General features: G+C 45.5%; 1 protein-coding gene across 1 annotated transcript in view; it reads right to left on the bottom strand.

Moving 5' to 3' along the window:
- The window catches only part of LOC135825192 (uncharacterized), a 38505-nt gene that overhangs the window by 5437 nt on the left and 11496 nt on the right, over positions 1-21572 (bottom strand). Inside the window, exons 3-12 of the mRNA XM_065337921.1 lie at positions 19360-19500; positions 18561-18692; positions 17348-17470; positions 16428-16618; positions 16212-16286; positions 15803-15889; positions 15132-15206; positions 14722-14808; positions 14021-14095; positions 13610-13696 (exon numbers count right to left, since the gene is read on the bottom strand). Of these exons, the coding sequence (XP_065193993.1) occupies positions 13610-13696; positions 14021-14095; positions 14722-14808; positions 15132-15206; positions 15803-15889; positions 16212-16286; positions 16428-16618; positions 17348-17470; positions 18561-18692; positions 19360-19500 (1073 nt within the window). The remainder of the gene's footprint in view (positions 1-13609; positions 13697-14020; positions 14096-14721; positions 14809-15131; positions 15207-15802; positions 15890-16211; positions 16287-16427; positions 16619-17347; positions 17471-18560; positions 18693-19359; positions 19501-21572) is intronic.

Raw genomic sequence — 21572 nt, 5'->3', positions numbered from 1 at the left:
ATGCACGCACACGCACGCATGCGCGGGCACACACACACACACACACACACACACACACACATCTAGGTTATAGTGCTATACACGTATCTAGGGTTTAGGAAGCACGAGAATATGTCGAAGCACCCACGCATACCCCTTCATGCAGTGTACTTCAGTAGCCCAACACATTACGACTGCTCAGGACCATCACAAAACACATTACGACCGCTCAGGACCATCACAAAACACTACACACTGTTACTACACTGCATACACAGTTACTACACTACGCCTGTTCCAAGTACTTACAAATAATTTTGAAAACAAATGGCACATCCCGAAGACGGCAGCTAGCTCCAGACCTTCATACATACATCATCATCATCTGTATAACCAAGCATGAGCGCACACAAACACTATTAGTGTCACGAATACGGAAGCAGGGTAAGACAAGAGGATACGAAACAAGTAAGTATCGCTATAACGAGGGGGATAAGTATACATGTAGACAGAGCAGTGCTTACTTACAGGGTCCGGATACGCTCCATGGCGTCCCGGTAGTCGGACTGCAACAGCAGCCCGACTTGCCGGCCCTCCCAGTAACGGGCTCGATGGGCCGCACCCGCCAGGTGTGCGGCCACGGCCTGGCCTCCCACCAGCCTTTCTCCACTGTAAAAACGAAAGAAACCGCAGAAAGCACAGTGTCATAGAGCTCTTTTGTTGGGGGAGAGAGCTAGGAGCACTGCACACTTACCATTTGTCACAATATATTATAAGAAAGAGGCGGCGCTTGACGCACCGCCTCAGGTGCTGAAACAAGGGTATAACTCCTGTCAGTTCCACACCGCAGTGGCAAGTGAACGCCATACTGTAAATGTAATGATACTGAAGTGAAGGTGTGAACCGCAAAGCAAGGCCTTTACCTTCTTCCTGTCGAATTCGCTCCCCAGCTGCATACCGACATCACCCGCTAAAATCCAATCATACCAAGTAATGCAAAGGTCATCAGTTGACCTTTTGGACTTTTCAACTCTTATCCAAAACCACCAAGAGGAAAAAAAACCCAGGATAATAATAATAATCTTTATTTCAGGATTACCCAAAGGCTAACGCCTATCTGGGGATGAAGAAGACGTCAGTTGTAGAAGCGTTTTGTGGAGGAGTTGTTACATTATTCTCAGTAAATAGATATGGCTGATACATTCGGTGTAGACGTGGACGACCGGTCGTGGTCTCTCACCACGGGTCCTTTACTAATAGAAAGGCGGACGCCAATAAGAACTGTTGTGGAGTTGGCAGATCAAAACGCGCAGCAAGAAATTTGGCACGTCGATGGTAGACTCCATCGGGAGGACGGACCAGCTCTTGTTGATAGTAGGGGAGTGTCCGCCTGGTGCTATGGAGGTCGCCTTCATCGCGTTAATGAACCTGCTTGGATAGGACGGGGTAGCATCGAGTACTACCTCAACGGCGTCTAGAGCCGGCGGTCCTGCAGTTATTGTGACGCCACATGCTGTATTCTACGGTGGTTACACCACGGAAGGCTCCACAGGGAGAATGCGCCAGCGGTGATACGCAGGGAAGGTAACAATCGTGTACGGGAGTGGTACCGATACAACCTTCGGCATAGGGAAGATGGACCTGCTTTCATCTCTCAGGAGGAGGAGGGTGTCTATCAGTGGTACCTCAACGGGGTGTATTACGATGACCACCATCAAGACCAGGCAATACACCCCATGGAGCTGCAGTACATCAATGTAGTGCCTACTAAGGTAGACTCGTCAGCAATAAGTCATGAGTCCATTTGTGTGATTTGTCAGGATACCCTGGACCGTCCTCTATCCAAGTTGGAGTGCGGTCATGAATTTCACTTCCACTGCATCAAGGAGTGGATCAGTTCTGCCCCCAGCCCTACTTGCCTAACCTGCCGCTACTCCATGACTGCTGAGGACTTGGTTGAGTTCTTGTAGTAATACATGACACAGCTGCATGTAGGCGACTACGAATGACCAGTCATGTGCTACAGACGGACACGGACACGCCACCCTAAGTAGCCATGAGCGGCTCTTTGGACAAGGGCAACAAAGCACCCCGTGGGCGGCCAAGGTTGACTCTAGCCACAAGTCTGCTCGCTCAGTTGAATAAGCTGGGTGTGCCCATGAAGACCATGGAAGACCTTTCCAGGTGCCGGCAACAAGCAGAGGACAAGACAGACTGGAAGAAACTGTGCAGCTCGACACTCGAGGACAAATCAGTATCAGCAGCTACTACACCTTGCTGATGATGCTCACAAGACAGAAGTGGGAAAAACACTGAATTTCTTTATTTAGTGCTCAACTACGCGAAATGTGTTATTATTATTATACATGTTCAACTGTACTCAGTCTGGCTGACTGCCATTCTCTACCACACATTACCGGACACTGTTGTGGTTGTCGTCGTTATCGTCGTCGTCATTGTTGATGTTGTTGTCGTCGTTATCGTCGTTGTTGTTGATTTTGTTGGTGGCTGTTGCTGTCGGTTGTTGTCGGTTGTTGTCGTTTGCTGTTGGTTGTTGTTGGTTGTTGTTGATGTTGTTGTCGGTTGGTGTCGTCGTTATCGTCGTCGTTGTTGATGTTGTTATTAGTTGTTGCTGTCGGTTGTTGGTTGTTATTGGTTGTTGCTGTCGGTTGTTGGTTGTTATTGTTGATTGCTGTGGGTTGTTGTTGGCTGTTGGATGTTGTTGTCGGCTGTTGTCGGTTGTTGTTGGTTATTGTTGGTTGTTGTTGGTTGTTGTTGGGCGTTGTTGGTTGTTGTCGGTTGTTGTCAGGTGTTGTTGGTTGTTGTTGGTTGTTGTTGTCGGTTGTTGTCGGTTGTTGGGTGTTGTTGTCGGTTGTTGGGTGTTGTTGTCGATTGTTGGGTGTTGTTGTCGGTTGTTGGGTGTTGTTGTTGGTTGGTGTTGGTTGGTGTTGGTTGTTGTTGGTTGTTGTCGGTTGTTGTCCGTTGTTGTTGGTTGTTGTTGGTTGTTGTTGGCTGTTGTTGGTTGTTGTTGTTGTTGTTGTTGTTTGTTGTTGTCGGTTGTTGGTTGTTGTTGTGTGTTGTTGTTGGTTGTAGTTGGTTGTTGTCAGTTGTTGTTGGTTGTTGGATGTTGTTGTCGGTTGTTGTCGGTTCTTGTTGGTTGTTGTTGGTTGTTGTTGGCTGTTGTTGGTTGTTGTTGGTTGTTGTTGGTTGTTGTTGGTTGTTGTTGTCGGTTGTTGGTTGTTGTCGTTTGTTGTTGTTGTTGTTGGTTGTAGTTGGTTGTTGTCAGTTGTTGTTGGTTGTTGGATGTTGTTGTCGGTTGTTGTCGGTTGTTGTCGGTTGTTGTCGGTTGTTGTTGGTTGTTGTTGGCTGTTGTTGGCTGTTTTTGGTTGTTGTTGGTTGTTGTCGGTTGTTGTCGGTTGTTGTGTTTTAATCGTTATTATGTTCATTATCCAGGAGGATGTTGCTATGATTCAGTACCATTTTTTCGCATATATGAGACAAGTTTGTGTAACGTTAGTGTGACGCGGGGTATGCTGATTGGATGTGAGGTGGTGAGAGTATGCTGATTGGCCGATAACAATTAGTGGAAGGGATAAAGTAATGCGCTGCTTGTGCAGCGTAACCAAACACATGGTCTGTGGGAAACACCCTAGTAAAATAAATAAAATAATAATAACATGAATTGCCACCGGCACTTGAGAGACTCGAGCCCCGCCACCTTGTTCAAATCGGACTTGGTAGCTTCATACTGGAACTTAATCTTCTTCTTTTTGAGGTATGACCGTACAAAACGCGCTTGGATTTTTTCATTTTATTTTTTTATTTTTTATTTTTTTTGTTTTTTATTTTTTTCATTGCAACTTTTTTAGCAGATAGCAACTTTTTTTAGCAGACTCGTGAAACAACGGTGAATCTGGAACGAATAAATGGTCCATGTCAAAGGCATGACGAGTCTCGAAGTCTTCACATTCACGATGGAACCTTGTCATGATTGACGCATTCCTTGATGGTGCGCACATGAAATCACCCTGGCTCATCTTTTCCAACTCCATTCTTTTCACATCCTGCAACCCATACCCTACTAGTATCAGTGGGGATGCTAGAATCAGAAGAGGCAAGGCAGCACTCTTCCGTGGATGTATTACTCGACACAACACCACCCATACTTGTTTTCTAGAAGTTTTGACTATAATGATATATTGCAGCAGGAAGTAGTATACAGTCAAATAGGATAGGATAAGAATGAATGATCAACTGTCTGATAAAGAATGCAGTTCATTAAAGACTTATTGGAAGGTCTCTACCAGCTGATCGTCATGTTGGACGGCGACACTGCATAATGATATGAAGCTCTCAGTTAGCTGTTTCAGTTCCGTGGTAGAAAGTGTCATGTGTGCGTCCAGAGAACGATGAAAACATCTAGGGTCCACGTTGATGCAGACGATTGGAGCAACAGCAAGACGTACCTTCAACGCTTGCTCGTCAATGTCGAGGGAGACTGCCCCGGGGTAGATGAAAACATCTTGTTCCACATCCAGTTCGAACCAGCTGGTCGGGACTAGCTTGCTTTCACCGTTGATGTACACCCGACATTGACCGTAGGACGAACGTGATGGGTAGAAGTTGGTCTTGATCTTCTCCACACGTCCTCTTCGGAGAGTGTCACGGAGCGATGGACAAGTCTTGATCAAGTTCGTAATGATGAACTCAGTGGACTCATTCAGTTCGATGTAAACCTGTCCTTGAGCATCTTTGCGAGCTGTTGCCGTACTACCACAGGCTGGTAGAGCTCCTGAAGGGAAGAACATCTTATAACCAGGCTTGTAGAAGGATCTACCTGATGACTTGTAGGACAGTTGCATGTCCTCCTGAAACCCATCTACCACAATCTCTTTGTGGAGCTTGGTAGGAGCAGGTGACACATAGCGACGCTTAGCCGGTACTGCCTTCGAAGAGAGCACAACTTGAGGAGGGTCAGCAGGAAGAGCGGAATTCTTCCTCACCCGCCGCTCGTATAGGTTATCCATCTTCCAGGAAGCGAAGGGAGAACAACTCATCAGCACTGTATTCGATGAACGAATGACTCGACTACAGGACAACCACCCGTATTTATACAAGGCAGAGACGGAGGCGGGTTGAAGTGATAAAATATGTGTCAGCTAGGTCAACCAATCACCATCAAGCCCGCCAAAAACATTTGACCACTCAGCATTGAGCCCACCAAAAACATTTGACCAACCAGCATCAAACCCGCCAAAAGCATTTTGTCCAATCAGCGGCATGCCCACCAAAATCATATCTCATCTTAAAGATTCCTTACATGATACCGCCACTTTAGTGAACTGATACAGTATGGAAATAAGATCAGAGTCAAACGTGTGCAAGTTCTGAATCACGTGATCAAGTGAATAGGTTTCCCAACAATAGGCATCAATCAATGATACCATAAGAGATGTATCAGATGGAGATAAAATCAGCAAATTCGTACGCAACGTGGACAGTTGAGAAGAAGACACCATCCTGGTCGACTCCATGAGACGCAGTACATATAGGAGTGGAAAATGCTGAGGAAGAGGTTTCATGATTCGACTGAACCTCAACCATGATACATTGCTACGAGGTAAGTAGGAACGCAGTTTACGTAGTACATCCACATTCGTATCGTATACTATGCAGGATAATGCTATAGCATAGTTTATACTCTTGTACAAAGAGGATTTTTTCATCGCAAGTATCTGCTCCCGAAGAGTGTGTACGCAAAGCTGATCGGATAAGAGTTCAGTTTTCGAAAGAAAATGCAAAAGATGACGATCCACACCGCTTAACCGCTCATGTACCGCGTAAGACTTCTTCATCAAACTACATCTCCTATGCACATCATCTTCAGTGAAGTAAATCACCGCCATGACAAGTCCACACGAAGAACACACGTATCTTCCTTCATGTAAAACATGATCAAGATGTTGACACTGTTTTTCCTCCCCGAATTGCTCTTCTTCTTCTTCTTCTTCTTCTTCTTCATCTTCATCCTTCTCATGAAGTCTCCTTTCACGTACATAAGCAGGTAAGATCTTAAATTCAGAATCCATCTTCACTCCTCACCAACATCCTCATTATGACACTATATCCAGCATGATATCTACTTTATATAACCAATCCTATCCAGGGTAATTATCAGGTACAACCATGGTTGTAGAGGACCTCATACCCTCTCCGACACGTCGGAGAGGGTACGAGGTCCTCTACCCCCATGGTTGTACCTGATAATTACCCTGGATAGGATTGGTTATATAAAGTAGATATCATGCTGGATATAGTGTCATAATGAGGATGTTGGTGAGGAGTGAAGATGGATTCTGAATTTAAGATCTTACCTGCTTATGTACGTGAAAGGAGACTTCATGAGAAGGATGAAGATGAAGAAGAAGAAGAAGAAGAAGAAGAAGAAGAAGAGCAATTCGGGGAGGAAAAACAGTGTCAACATCTTGATCATGTTTTACATGAAGGAAGATACGTGTGTTCTTCGTGTGGACTTGTCATGGCGGTGATTTACTTCACTGAAGATGATGTGCATAGGAGATGTAGTTTGATGAAGAAGTCTTACGCGGTACATGAGCGGTTAAGCGGTGTGGATCGTCATCTTTTGCATTTTCTTTCGAAAACTGAACTCTTATCCGATCAGCTTTGCGTACACACTCTTCGGGAGCAGATACTTGCGATGAAAAAATCCTCTTTGTACAAGAGTATAAACTATGCTATAGCATTATCCTGCATAGTATACGATACGAATGTGGATGTACTACGTAAACTGCGTTCCTACTTACCTCGTAGCAATGTATCATGGTTGAGGTTCAGTCGAATCATGAAACCTCTTCCTCAGCATTTTCCACTCCTATATGTACTGCGTCTCATGGAGTCGACCAGGATGGTGTCTTCTTCTCAACTGTCCACGTTGCGTACGAATTTGCTGATTTTATCTCCATCTGATACATCTCTTATGGTATCATTGATTGATGCCTATTGTTGGGAAACCTATTCACTTGATCACGTGATTCAGAACTTGCACACGTTTGACTCTGATCTTATTTCCATACTGTATCAGTTCACTAAAGTGGCGGTATCATGTAAGGAATCTTTAAGATGAGATATGATTTTGGTGGGCATGCCGCTGATTGGACAAAATGCTTTTGGCGGGTTTGATGCTGGTTGGTCAAATGTTTTTGGTGGGCTCAATGCTGAGTGGTCAAATGTTTTTGGCGGGCTTGATGGTGATTGGTTGACCTAGCTGACACATATTTTATCACTTCAACCCGCCTCCGTCTCTGCCTTGTATAAATACGGGTGGTTGTCCTGTAGTCGAGTCATTCGTTCATCGAATACAGTGCTGATGAGTTGTTCTCCCTTCGCTTCCTGGAAGATGGATAACCTATACGAGCGGCGGGTGAGGAAGAATTCCGCTCTTCCTGCTGACCCTCCTCAAGTTGTGCTCTCTTCGAAGGCAGTACCGGCTAAGCGTCGCTATGTGTCACCTGCTCCTACCAAGCTCCACAAAGAGATTGTGGTAGATGGGTTTCAGGAGGACATGCAACTGTCCTACAAGTCATCAGGTAGATCCTTCTACAAGCCTGGTTATAAGATGTTCTTCCCTTCAGGAGCTCTACCAGCCTGTGGTAGTACGGCAACAGCTCGCAAAGATGCTCAAGGACAGGTTTACATCGAACTGAATGAGTCCACTGAGTTCATCATTACGAACTTGATCAAGACTTGTCCATCGCTCCGTGACACTCTCCGAAGAGGACGTGTGGAGAAGATCAAGACCAACTTCTACCCATCACGTTCGTCCTACGGTCAATGTCGGGTGTACATCAACGGTGAAAGCAAGCTAGTCCCGACCAGCTGGTTCGAACTGGATGTGGAACAAGATGTTTTCATCTACCCCGGGGCAGTCTCCCTCGACATTGACGAGCAAGCGTTGAAGGTACGTCTTGCTGTTGCTCCAATCGTCTGCATCAACGTGGACCCTAGATGTTTTCATCGTTCTCTGGACGCACACATGACACTTTCTACCACGGAACTGAAACAGCTAACTGAGAGCTTCATATCATTATGCAGTGTCGCCGTCCAACATGACGATCAGCTGGTAGAGACCTTCCAATAAGTCTTTAATGAACTGCATTCTTTATCAGACAGTTGATCATTCATTCTTATCCTATCCTATTTGACTGTATACTACTTCCTGCTGCAATATATCATTATAGTCAAAACTTCTAGAAAACAAGTATGGGTGGTGTTGTGTCGAGTAATACATCCACGGAAGAGTGCTGCCTTGCCTCTTCTGATTCTAGCATCCCCACTGATACTAGTAGGGTATGGGTTGCAGGATGTGAAAAGAATGGAGTTGGAAAAGATGAGCCAGGGTGATTTCATGTGCGCACCATCAAGGAATGCGTCAATCATGACAAGGTTCCATCGTGAATGTGAAGACTTCGAGACTCGTCATGCCTTTGACATGGACCATTTATTCGTTCCAGATTCACCGTTGTTTCACGAGTCTGCTAAAAAAGTTGCTATCTGCTAAAAAAGTTGCAATGAAAAAAATAAAAAACAAAAAAAATAAAAAATAAAAAAATAAAATGAAAAAATCCAAGCGCGTTTTGTACGGTCATACCTCAAAAAGAAGAAGATTAAGTTCCAGTATGAAGCTACCAAGTCCGATTTGAACAAGGTGGCGGGGCTCGAGTCTCTCAAGTGCCGGTGGCAATTCATGTTATTATTATTTTATTTATTTTACTAGGGTGTTTCCCACAGACCATGTGTTTGGTTACGCTGCACAAGCAGCGCATTACTTTATCCCTTCCACTAATTGTTATCGGCCAATCAGCATACTCTCACCACCTCACATCCAATCAGCATACCCCGCGTCACACTAACGTTACACAAACTTGTCTCATATATGCGAAAAAATGGTACTGAATCATAGCAACATCCTCCTGGATAATGAACATAATAACGATTAAAACACAACAACCGACAACAACCGACAACAACCAACAACAACCAAAAACAGCCAACAACAGCCAACAACAACCAACAACAACCGACAACAACCGACAACAACCGACAACAACCGACAACAACATCCAACAACCAACAACAACTGACAACAACCAACTACAACCAACAACAACAACAACAAACGACAACAACCAACAACCGACAACAACAACCAACAACAACCAACAACAACCAACAACAACCAACAACAGCCAACAACAACCAACAACAACCAACAAGAACCGACAACAACCGACAACAACATCCAACAACCAACAACAACTGACAACAACCAACTACAACCAACAACAACACACAACAACAACCAACAACCGACAACAACAAACAACAACAACAACAACAACAACCAACAACAGCCAACAACAACCAACAACAACCAACAACAACGGACAACAACCGACAACAACCAACAACAACCAACACCAACCAACACCAACCAACAACAACACCCAACAACCGACAACAACACCCAACAATCGACAACAACACCCAACAACCAACAACAACACCCAACAACCGACAACAACCGACAACAACAACCAACAACAACCAACAACACCTGACAACAACCGACAACAACCAACAACGCCCAACAACAACCAACAACAACCAACAACAACCAACAACAACCGACAACAGCCGACAACAACATCCAACAGCCAACAACAACCCACAGCAATCAACAATAACAACCAACAACCGACAGCAACAACCAATAACAACCAACAACCGACAGCAACAACTAATAACAACATCAACAACGACGACGATAACGACGACACCAACCGACAACAACATCAACAACAACCAACAACAACCAACAGCAAACGACAACAACCGACAACAACCGACAGCAACAGCCACCAACAAAATCAACAACAACGACGATAACGACGACAACAACATCAACAATGACGACGACGATAACGACGACAACCACAACAGTGTCCGGTAATGTGTGGTAGAGAATGGCAGTCAGCCAGACTGAGTACAGTTGAACATGTATAATAATAATAACACATTTCGCGTAGTTGAGCACTAAATAAAGAAATTCAGTGTTTTTCCCACTTCTGTCTTGTGAGCATCATCAGCAAGGTGTAGTAGCTGCTGATACTGATTTGTCCTCGAGTGTCGAGCTGCACAGTTTCTTCCAGTCTGTCTTGTCCTCTGCTTGTTGCCGGCACCTGGAAAGGTCTTCCATGGTCTTCATGGGCACACCCAGCTTATTCAACTGAGCGAGCAGACTTGTGGCTAGTGTCAACCTTGGCCGCCCACGGGGTGCTTTGTTGCCCTTGTCCAAAGAGCCGCTCATGGCTACTTAGGGTGGCGTGTCCGTGTCCGTCTGTAGCACATGACTGGTCATTCGTAGTCGCCTACATGCAGCTGTGTCATGTATTACTACAAGAACTCAACCAAGTCCTCAGCAGTCATGGAGTAGCGGCAGGTTAGGCAAGTAGGGCTGGGGGCAGAACTGATCCACTCCTTGATGCAGTGGAAGTGAAATTCATGACCGCACTCCAACTTGGATAGAGGACGGTCCAGGGTATCCTGACAAATCACACAAATGGACTCATGACTTATTGCTGACGAGTCTACCTTAGTAGGCACTACATTGATGTACTGCAGCTCCATGGGGTGTATTGCCTGGTCTTGATGGTGGTCATCGTAATACACCCCGTTGAGGTACCACTGATAGACACCCTCCTCCTCCTGAGAGATGAAAGCAGGTCCATCTTCCCTATGCCGAAGGTTGTATCGGTACCACTCCCGTACACGATTGTTACCTTCCCTGCGTATCACCGCTGGCGCATTCTCCCTGTGGAGCCTTCCGTGGTGTAACCACCGTAGAATACAGCATGTGGCGTCACAATAACTGCAGGACCGCCGGCTCTAGACGCCGTTGAGGTAGTACTCGATGCTACCCCGTCCTATCCAAGCAGGTTCATTAACGCGATGAAGGCGACCTCCATAGCACCAGGCGGACACTCCCCTACTATCAACAAGAGCTGGTCCGTCCTCCCGATGGAGTCTACCATCGACGTGCCAAATTTCTTGCTGCGCGTTTTGATCTGCCAACTCCACAACAGTTCTTATTGGCGTCCGCCTTTCTATTAGTAAAGGACCCGTGGTGAGAGACCACGACCGGTCGTCCACGTCTACACCGAATGTATCAGCCATATCTATTTACTGAGAATAATGTAACAACTCCTCCACAAAACGCTTCTACAACTGACGTCTTCTTCATCCCCAGATAGGCGTTAGCCTTTGGGTAATCCTGAAATAAAGATTATTATTATTATCCTGGGTTTTTTTTCCTCTTGGTGGTTTTGGATAAGAGTTGAAAAGTCCAAAAGGTCAACTGATGACCTTTGCATTACTTGGTATGATTGGATTTTAGCGGGTGATGTCGGTATGCAGCTGGGGAGCGAATTCGACAGGAAGAAGGTAAAGGCCTTGCTTTGCGGTTCACACCTTCACTTCAGTATCATTACATTTACAGTATGGCGTTCACTTGCCACTGCGGTGTGGAACTGACAGGAGTTATACCCTTGTTTCAGCACCTGAGGCGGTGCGTCAAGCGCCGCCTCTTTCTTATAATATATTGTGACAAATGGTAAGTGTGCAGTGCTCCTAGCTCTCTCCCCCAACAAAAGAGCTCTATGACACTGTGCTTTCTGCGGTTTCTTTCGTTTTTACAGTGGAGAAAGGCTGGTGGGAGGCCAGGCCGTGGCCGCACACCTGGCGGGTGCGGCCCATCGAGCCCGTTACTGGGAGGGCCGGCAAGTCGGGCTGCTGTTGCAGTCCGACTACCGGGACGCCATGGAGCGTATCCGGACCCTGTAAGTAAGCACTGCTCTGTCTACATGTATACTTATCCCCCTCGTTATAGCGATACTTACTTGTTTCGTATCCTCTTGTCTTACCCTGCTTCCGTATTCGTGACACTAATAGTGTTTGTGTGCGCTCATGCTTGGTTATACAGATGATGATGATGTATGTATGAAGGTCTGGAGCTAGCTGCCGTCTTCGGGATGTGCCATTTGTTTTCAAAATTATTTGTAAGTACTTGGAACAGGCGTAGTGTAGTAACTGTGTATGCAGTGTAGTAACAGTGTGTAGTGTTTTGTGATGGTCCTGAGCGGTCGTAATGTGTTTTGTGATGGTCCTGAGCAGTCGTAATGTGTTGGGCTACTGAAGTACACTGCATGAAGGGGTATGCGTGGGTGCTTCGACATATTCTCGTGCTTCCTAAACCCTAGATACGTGTATAGCACTATAACCTAGATGTGTGTGTGTGTGTGTGTGTGTGTGTGTGTGTGTGTGTGCCCGCGCATGCGTGCGTGTGCGTGCATTGTGTTCTCTTCTACAGACTCATCCAAGTCCATTTAAATAAAAGTGCATTATAGTAAACAGTATTGTGTTTTGTTACAGTGAATATGTGGGGAATGGTGGATATGCCTTAGTGTGACTGGATACCCGCGGGTTGTGACTCTTTGCTGGTCACTCTGGATTCTCCAGTATAGATTCGATGCAGTGCAGAGGGGATTTGTGGTGCGTAGCAACACTGCTTCACTGTGACACCCCTTCAATAATTGTTTTAATGCATGATACTCCGGGCGTAGCCGGTTGATTCTAACTGTATCCTGATCAAAATAGAAATTTGCATCTAATGGACCTGCATGGACAGTAGGCATTTCCCTAATCGGCCGGGCGAAAAATTCGCCGAAAAACAGTGGTTTTGAAGAAATTACCCATCTTTTCGCCGAATTTTCAAAAATTCGCATGTTGAATTCCCCGAAAACCGATGCTTCAGTGCTTCAACAGGGTGTATGTAAATGTACTTGACGTAATGGGAGCGGTGACTTCAAGTACTATGTTGAGCCGAATTCTGATCTTGGAGCTCATAATATGGCCGAATTTGAACATTCTCGATCGAAAAGCCGATTAGGTATGCTCTGTATGGGCAACTTGTCAATCAGTGCACATCTACGATGTGCAAATAAAACGAATGCACGGAACGTGAACTTGTTTGCTGCACATCTACGAAGTGCGAATCATGGAGTAGTATAATGACACGTGTACTAGTCCACCTTGTGTTGCACTGCGTCTTTTCCGCAGGGCCACTGAAGGTCACACGCTCCGCGTGCGTATGCGCGCATGCGCAATATGTCACTGCACATCTACGATGTGCAAATCAGGGAGTAGTACGTATTTTACTACTCCCCAGTGCGAATGCACCGAACGTGCACAAGTGCACGTTCGCCACGGAAAAGAACATGATGACATTTATGGCATGACAGGGTCAAAGGTCAAACCCTGGGGGAGTCCCGGGGCCAGACCAAACGCGCCCGATACAGTGTGCCTTATTTAACCCAAAGGTCAAAGGTCAAACCCTGGGGGAGTCCCGGGGCCAGACCCAGCACGACCGACACAGTGTGCCTTATTTGGCCCAAAGGGCAAAGGTCAAAAAGTGTGCCAGAACCTGCCCCGCACTTACTACTTTGGATGCCTTGTATTATGATACCAGTGAAATACTTCATTGTGGTACGCTTACCCTTTGTCCTTCCTCCTGCAGAGTGGTGTTGATTGATTCAAACTGCTTAGCAGAATGTTGCTGGATGGCCCGGAAGTGTTGCTTGGTCTGTGGGAAAGAATTGAATTAAAATCAAAGGAACTCACTTTCCCCCTGGGCTTGCATTTTATATCCAAACATATGCAGACCCTAAAATGTCTGTTTTGAACATCTACTGTCCAAATGAAGCCCAAACAAATAATTATGCGTTTCCTTAGACACTACGGGAAGTTGAGACATTTTTGCACTTTATATATTCGATCATTCTATTGTTTGTCAATATTGGCACCTCTGATCGCCGCTGGATATTATATTTGCAATAATTGCTGTGTTGCATATGGCCACTTGGATTGGAATTCTTAGAACAGTGTTTTTGATAGCAGTTTTCCTTACCTTCTTCTCCTGTGCTTGCTGAGATAAGTTCAATGACCTCATGTCCTCCTTAATGGATAGGAGTTTAACCTTGTTCTGCAAATACAGCGCAAACCAATATCCTGTGTGAAAGGAGCCAAAGAAGTTTTTGGTTGCCGAGAGATAGCTAGACTACACATTCACTCTGGTTGTCTGAGAATGCCAAAGTGTTCATTGCCTAGCTACCGATTTGGATCATTTCCATTAGCTGTAGCTCTGGGAGAAAAGGACTCTTTAACGTCAATGCAGACACTTGGTCCTGTGGCTGCTCTTCCGAGAGGTCACACGTTACACTAGTCTCAAAATTCTATTCTCTCACGGATGACGTAAGTGTGGGAGCTTCCCAAAACTCGACTGATATTAAATCAGGCTGAGTACTAAGAACCGATTCGACTTTCTACAGGAAAGGTCACGTGAGTTCAATGGAGACTTGGTCATGACATCACGAAGTCAAATCCTTACTAGACATCCTACTGTTTAGAAACAACAACTTCCTACTGCGCTGTACATGTATGCACACGTATCACGTGTTCAGTAGCTGAGTCTGCGATTAAAGTTTCAGCCTGACTGAATCTCGCAAGGCTTTTGAGATATTTCAATCGGATAGGGTACATTCACACACACACAGGCTTGGATGCCTTGGATTATGATACCAGTGAATTACTTCATTGTGGTTCGCTTACCCTTTGCCCTTCTTCCTGCAAAGTGGCATTGATTGATTCAAAGTGCTTAGCAGAATGTTGCTGGATGGCCCTGAAGTTTTGTGTGGTCTGTAGAAAGAATTGAAATATAATCAAAGGAACTCACCTTCTCCTGGGCTTCCATTTGACTACCAAACATATGCGGACCCTAAAATGTCTGTTTTGAACATCTATGGTCCAAATGAAGCAAAAGCAAAATAATTATGCGTTTGCTTAGACACTAGGGGAAGTTAAGGCATTTTTGTACTTTAGGTATTCGATCAGTCTATGGTTGGTCATTATGATCACCTCTGATCACCGCTGGATATTATATTTGCAATAAATGCTGTGTTGCATATGGCCACTTGGATTGGAATTCTTAGAACAGTGTTTTTGATAGCAGTTTTCCTTACCTTCTTCTCCTGTGCTTGCTGAGATAAGTTCAATGACGTTATGTCCTCCTTAATGGATAGGAGTTTAACCTTGTTCTGCAAATACAGCGCAAACCAATATCCTGTGTGAAAGGAGCCCAAATGTTTTTGGTTGCCGAGAGATAGCTAGACTACACATTCACTCTGGTTGTCTGAGAATGCCAAAGTGTTCATTGCCTAGCTACCGATTTGGATCATTTCCATTAGTTATAGCTCTGGGAGAAAAGTACTCTGGCTGCTCTTCCGAGAGGTCACAAGTTACACTAGTCTCAAAATTCTATTCTCTCACGGATGACGTAGGTGTGGGAGCTTCCCAAAACTCGACTGATATTAAATCAGGCTGAGTGCTAAGAACCGATTCGACTTTCTACAGGAAAGGTCACGTGAGTTCAATGGAGACTTGGTCATGACATCACGAAGTCAAATCCTTACTAGACATCCTACTGTTTAGAAACAACAACTTCCTACTGCGCTGTACATGTATGCACACGTATCACGTGTTCAGTAGCTGAGTCTGTGATTAAAGTTTCAGCCTGACTGAATCTCACAAGGCTTTCGAGATATTTCAATCGGATAGGGTACATTCACACACACACAGGCTTGGATGCCTTGGATTATGATACCAGTGAAATACTTCATTGTGGTACGCTTACCCTTTGCCCTTCTTCCTGCAAAGTGGCATTGATTGATTCAAAGTGCTTAGCAGAATGTTGCTGGATGGCCCTGAAGTTTTGTGTGGTCTGTAGAAAGAATTGAAATATAATCAAAGGAACTCACTTTCTCCTGGGCTTCCATTTGACTACCAAACATATGCGGACCCTAGAATGTCTGTTTTGAACATCTATGGTCCAAATGAAGCAAAAGCAAAATAATTATGCGTTTGTTTGGACACTAGGGGAAGTTGAGGCATTTTGTACTTTATGTATTCGATCAGTTTATGGTTGGTCATTATGATCACCTCTGATCACCGCTGGATATTATATTTGCAATAAATGCTGTGTTGCATATGGCCACTTGAATTGGAATTCTTAGAACAGTGTTTTTGATAGCAGTTTTCCTTACCTTCTTCTCCTGTGCTTGCTGAGAAAAGTTCAATGATGTCATCTCCTCCTTAATGGATAGGAGTTTAACCTTGTTCTGCAAATACAGTGCAAATCAATATCCTGTGTGAAAGCAGCCAAAACAGTACTGCTACATATAGCTGTAGAGTGTCAGAAAAATTGTTGATTGTGATCAGATGTTTAAAAACCAAACGAGAAAGCCACAAGAGATTGTCACCTGAATTTCCATTTGGTCCACCTTCGTCTTCTGCTGGACAAATATGGTTGTCAGTACTTTCATGTCGGAGAGTAGTTTATTGATTTGGAGATCCCTTGCTTCCAGTTTCTCTTCCAGCTGCTTGTTGTAGGTTTTAACCGCTTCGATTTGGTAGCATAGCTCGCTGTTTGCAGATGATCCGCACAGATCAACTAGAACAGGTAAAAGCAGAGCAAAATCAACTGTTATCTCGGGTCCGTCCGTAATTATTCATCACTGCTACCAAACGAAACACATTGCATTTAGGCGTGTGTAGGACTGCTGTGTCCCTGTGTACGTACCCAGTAGGAATCAACAGACTTTTAGTCGGACTGAAAGTGAAATGGTATGCAGCTTTATAGGCATCCAAAAGACTAAGTGATATCGGTATGTTATGTCTATGGAGCTGGAAACGACCACATTGCCCGGTTCAGACCTTTCCAATGAGCCTCATATCTAGAAGGTCCATCAAGGTAGGGAATATGGGGTTCGAATTTGTTCCATGACGTGAATGCAGTTTTTGAAACGAGGTGCGTTGACAACCCAGTCGCCCTGGGAATACGAGGCCAACAGTGAACATGTCTCAACCCTTTCACTCAGTTACCATGCTCAAAAGAAAATCCCGGTTACATTTCCTTCAAGTCCATTTGGCACATCTCTACTCACAGATAGTGCAGTTCAAGGGTTTGACGATGCTCAGAAAGGAACAGAATGAAATCTAAAGATGATTGATGGTGGATGCTTTCCGTGACGAATACTCATGAGTATCTCTGTAGTCTGTACATGAATATTGAACTTCTGTGTCCTGTCCTTTCTGGACTCCAAAACAAACTGTATGTCTGCGGTTTCCTAGACCTGTCAAACTATACTGCATTCGACGCCATCAACAGTGTGACACTTACCTTGGCAGTTAGTACCATCTCCCTTGTACCCAGATTGACAGTAACAAGAGTATGATCCAACAGTGTTATTACACATTGCATGTTCATTACACTGATGTACACCAGTTGTACATTCATCGAGATCTGGACAGAGAGCGCAGTGGAATACATAGCAAAAAAGCATAGTCTTTAGGATGTTTGCACAGTATGAAGCAAAAATCTGCTTCACTTTTTTTTGCCATAGGATCTAAAAAGTCTGTTCGGCTTTCGAATCCAACCGAAAGCAAAGTGCCACACCATTATAAACTACTGTTCAGTGACTATAAGTAAAATGAAAGGCACACAATGGAATTTTCAAGAGCAGCTCAACCTAATTTGTCTAGGTTTTTGTTCCTTGGGTAACGCCTACCACATACATGTAGCTTAAGTCGAGCATGGCCGCCTATAAGCGAGGGTCCCTGGTTTGAGTCCTGGTCGTGACAATCAATGTTTTATTTTCATTTCCCGTTTCCAAATTTCCCTCAAACTAATTATTGACAACTTTCTCTCAAACTTAGAAAATGATGTTATTGTTATCGTCAATGGTGGGCAGAGTTGGTTGAATTCGGCTTGAATATGTCCGAGACGGAATGCAACATAGGCACAATGCCCTATATATTTTTAATATTAGTATTCACTGGTTTGAGGGAAAGACACAAGCGGGAAAAGTCTGAAGAAAAAATTGACTGTCACCACCAGGACTCGAACCAGGGACCCTCACTTGTAGCCAGCGATGCTCTTACCACTGAGCTATGGTATAGTCGTCATCCCAGCAGAGACCGTTCAAATTGCTATTAGGATAATATGTTTGAATCAGGCTAGGTCCTGTTCTAGCCCTGGGATCTTCACAAACTGCAATGTGCTCTGCCCTTCTCCTTTGTCTCCTGCTCTTGCCCCCTGCAAACACACACACGCCTTGGGTTACTGAAGCAAAGGCCCCAGGTCAGCGGAGATACGCCCGGATCACCACCACAACTGCGGTGCACACACACCTACTATGCAGTGCTTGTTCATCTGGTTCGCCGTTTTCGCCATCGAGTACAGTCACCCGTTGTTAGGTGCTGCATCTGCTGCAGTACTTCCCGCATGTAAGTGGACGAAGCATCCAGGAACGGTGATGCTAATAGCCGCTTTTTACAATCGCATCTTTTTAAAAGTCAGGATTTGTTAGTGGAACGCCTTTCTGTGCACTCACCCCTACACACTCGTCCGTTTCCATCAAATCCTGTATTGCACTCACACCCAAATGATCCAGGACTGTTATAGCATGTTGCAACAGCTGGTTGGTCACAGTAGTTCAGATTTGGCCGACTACATTCATCAATATCTATATTGGGGCACATACAGGACAACAAGGGCAATCAGGGCTTGGTTGCTGCTACTCAAAGTCTCATGCTCTCGCAATCATCAGGCAACATTGGTGCACATTGGGGCACATATAAGACAATTGAACAAATGGGTGTTAATAGATTGAAGTCTGGGTATTCGATAGAAGCCAATAATATTCGAAGAAAGAATCCGGCACGTTGAGCTTTATCCCTGTGGCTTTCTGGACAGAAGGCCAGTGAAGGCTACTATTTTATTACGGCCTAGATTCGTGCCCGGCTGAGTTTTGTCCTCCTGCGTATCAGTGTTGACTGCCTGCGAGGTGCTCACCCACCGATTCAAACCCTCACGTTGTCTTTGCGTGTGGTGCACTTGTGCTTCCTGAAGCTCGGATTGGTCCAGGAGCATTATGTTTCGGGAAATGAACGGATTTCCCTCTCTTTGCTTTTACCCCGGCTGTTCTGGCGTGGTCCACGTCTTGTTGTATTTTGGTTTTCAATTTTGCTTTGTGTCTTAGCGTTCAGCTTAGTTATCTGTGAGAGTGACGACACATGGTGTGAGTGTTTGCGTATGTGGATGTGGGAACGTATTACGGACTTTGCTGTCCGATTACCGGTGCAGAACCTTCTGCAGACTAGCATTATGAAAGAAACCAGCGTTGCACTCACCTACATCACACCTCTTTCCAGTCATTCCTGGTTGACAAACACAAACAGCGGACTGTTGTGTGGCGTTGAACACACATTCTCCAGCAACGGAGCAAGGTAGACGCCTGGTTAAGTCTGCTGTGGGGCATGACGGCCTTCGACCTTCAATGGGATTTCAGTGAGGACAGGACCAAACAAAATGAAGGAAACATGGACATGCAGCGGGTCCAAATCAATGAATGCAAAATGGATAGGCGACATCAGTGCATTGCCCCACTTTCCCAATATCCCACCTTGTAATAGTGTTTCCCTCAAAAACAGTGAATATTGTATGTATTCTTTTTGTATACATCTCCTGTAAATATAGCGTAGTTTGTCACTTAAACACACGGCGAGGAGACAACAATTTTATACCGCAATCAATAAAACTAGCTGAACCGACATTTGTGTACTTTATTCATGCAATGTAAAAAAACGGTTGAGACACCGCTAGGACATACGCCATTGTCTAAACACCGTCTAAGAAAAACTACATTAAGGGCGACACTACGGTTGTAATAGTTTTACCTTGACACTTCTTGCTTGTCTTATGGTAACACCTTGTGTTCCTACTATTCTCACTCCTGCGGTTCTCACCTTTCTTTTGCTTTATAACCTCTGGTTTGAACATCATTCGACGAATTCTCCAATCAATCAAGTCTAAACTGTTACACTGGTAGCTTGAGGATGGTTGAGATCATCGGTTGCCCTTTGACGTGCCTTGTGCTCCTGGCCGCTACTGCTCTGCTATACGCCGCTTTCCGTGAGATCCGCCGCGCTCGGGACAACGTGGCTGCTACAGTTGGACGACATCAATTACCTGCTACATCAAGCTCAAGTCCTCCGGATCTAGCCCCGTGTCGATCGCGTTCTCTCTCCCAGACAAGCCCGAGCGTCAAACGCGTTACCAGAGAACCGAATGTTTTCCATGGAAACCCTTCCGAGTTCAAAGAATGGGTATTTACGGTCGAGTTAGCCTTGAAGTGCTCACCTCAAGGTGACCCGGAGAGCCAAGTTAACTTTGCGACTAGCTACCTCGCTGGGAATGCGCGTCTTTGGCTAATTTCTTCCCTGGAAGCAGGTGAGCAATTTTCGGATTGGCATTCTTTGAAAAGCGCCCTAGCGCGAGTGTATGGCCCGCACTATGATGGGGAAAGAGTGCGGTTGGATATGTTCTCTATCCAACAGCGTGGGTCAATTGAATCGTACGTAACGGAGTTTTCTCGGCTAAGTTTACAGGTGCCGGAACTTGACGAACTCTCCAGAGCCTTGCTATTTGTCAACGGCCTGCACGGTAACATGCGGACCTTGGTAGTGAAGGAACGCCCCACTACACTGTCAGCCGCCGTTCAGTCAGCGCTATCAGTCGCCTCAGACAGCCGATTTCAGCGCAGACCACCACTGGCGACCGCGCCGGGATTCGCACCACCATCAGGTAGCAAAAAGCTAACAAAACTAAGCCCCGAGGAACGTGAGACATTACGAGCCCAGGGGGCTGCTTCGCATGTCGTCGACCAGGCCATATGGCCCAGAATTGCCCGCAGCATCGAGATCACCCAAACGGTGGACGTCAGTAAGGCCGATGCGATTACTGACGCAGCAAGAAAAGGCATCACCTGCGTGTAGTGTGTGCTCCGTCTCTACCCGTAACCGATTCAGTAGCCTCGCTGTGGAGGATGTTGACGATGATGCTGAATGCTCCGAAGCCAATTTCAAGCGAGATGTTACACCAACTATTGAGGCCCAGGTTACCAGCGTCAATGTGGAAACGGAACATGAGCTCCTGCGTGTAGAAGGCAAAATCAACGGTCGTCGCGCGCTTATGTTAATAGATTCGGGCTCGACCCATGATTTCATTGCCGAACAGTTTGCCAGGAGAGTTAACCTGCCAACCGAAATTGGCTCGGAAAACCTGAATGTCACGCTGGCTGATGGAGCATCAAGCTCGTTTCCCATGGAGACGACCCATGAATTGAAGGTTATCGTAGGCGACTTCAGCGATAACCAAACCTTCACGGTGTTCCCCCTTCATCGCTATGACGCTATATTGGGGAAACCTTGGTTAACGCGTAACAATCCAGACATAAACTTCCGGACGAATGAAGTCAGGTTGAACTCGAATGGTTTGCCTTGTGCGTCGCCCAGTCAAAGCGAACCGACCGCTCCTGTGGAGGCGATGTTCATATCTGGTCGTC

This window comes from Sycon ciliatum, chromosome 9 (assembly GCF_964019385.1).
Source record: "Sycon ciliatum chromosome 9, ocSycCili1.1, whole genome shotgun sequence".
Classification (NCBI taxonomy): Eukaryota; Metazoa; Porifera; class Calcarea; order Leucosolenida; family Sycettidae; genus Sycon; species Sycon ciliatum.
The sequence above is the reverse complement of the archived record's forward strand: the minus strand, read 5'-3'. Positions and strand labels throughout refer to the sequence as shown.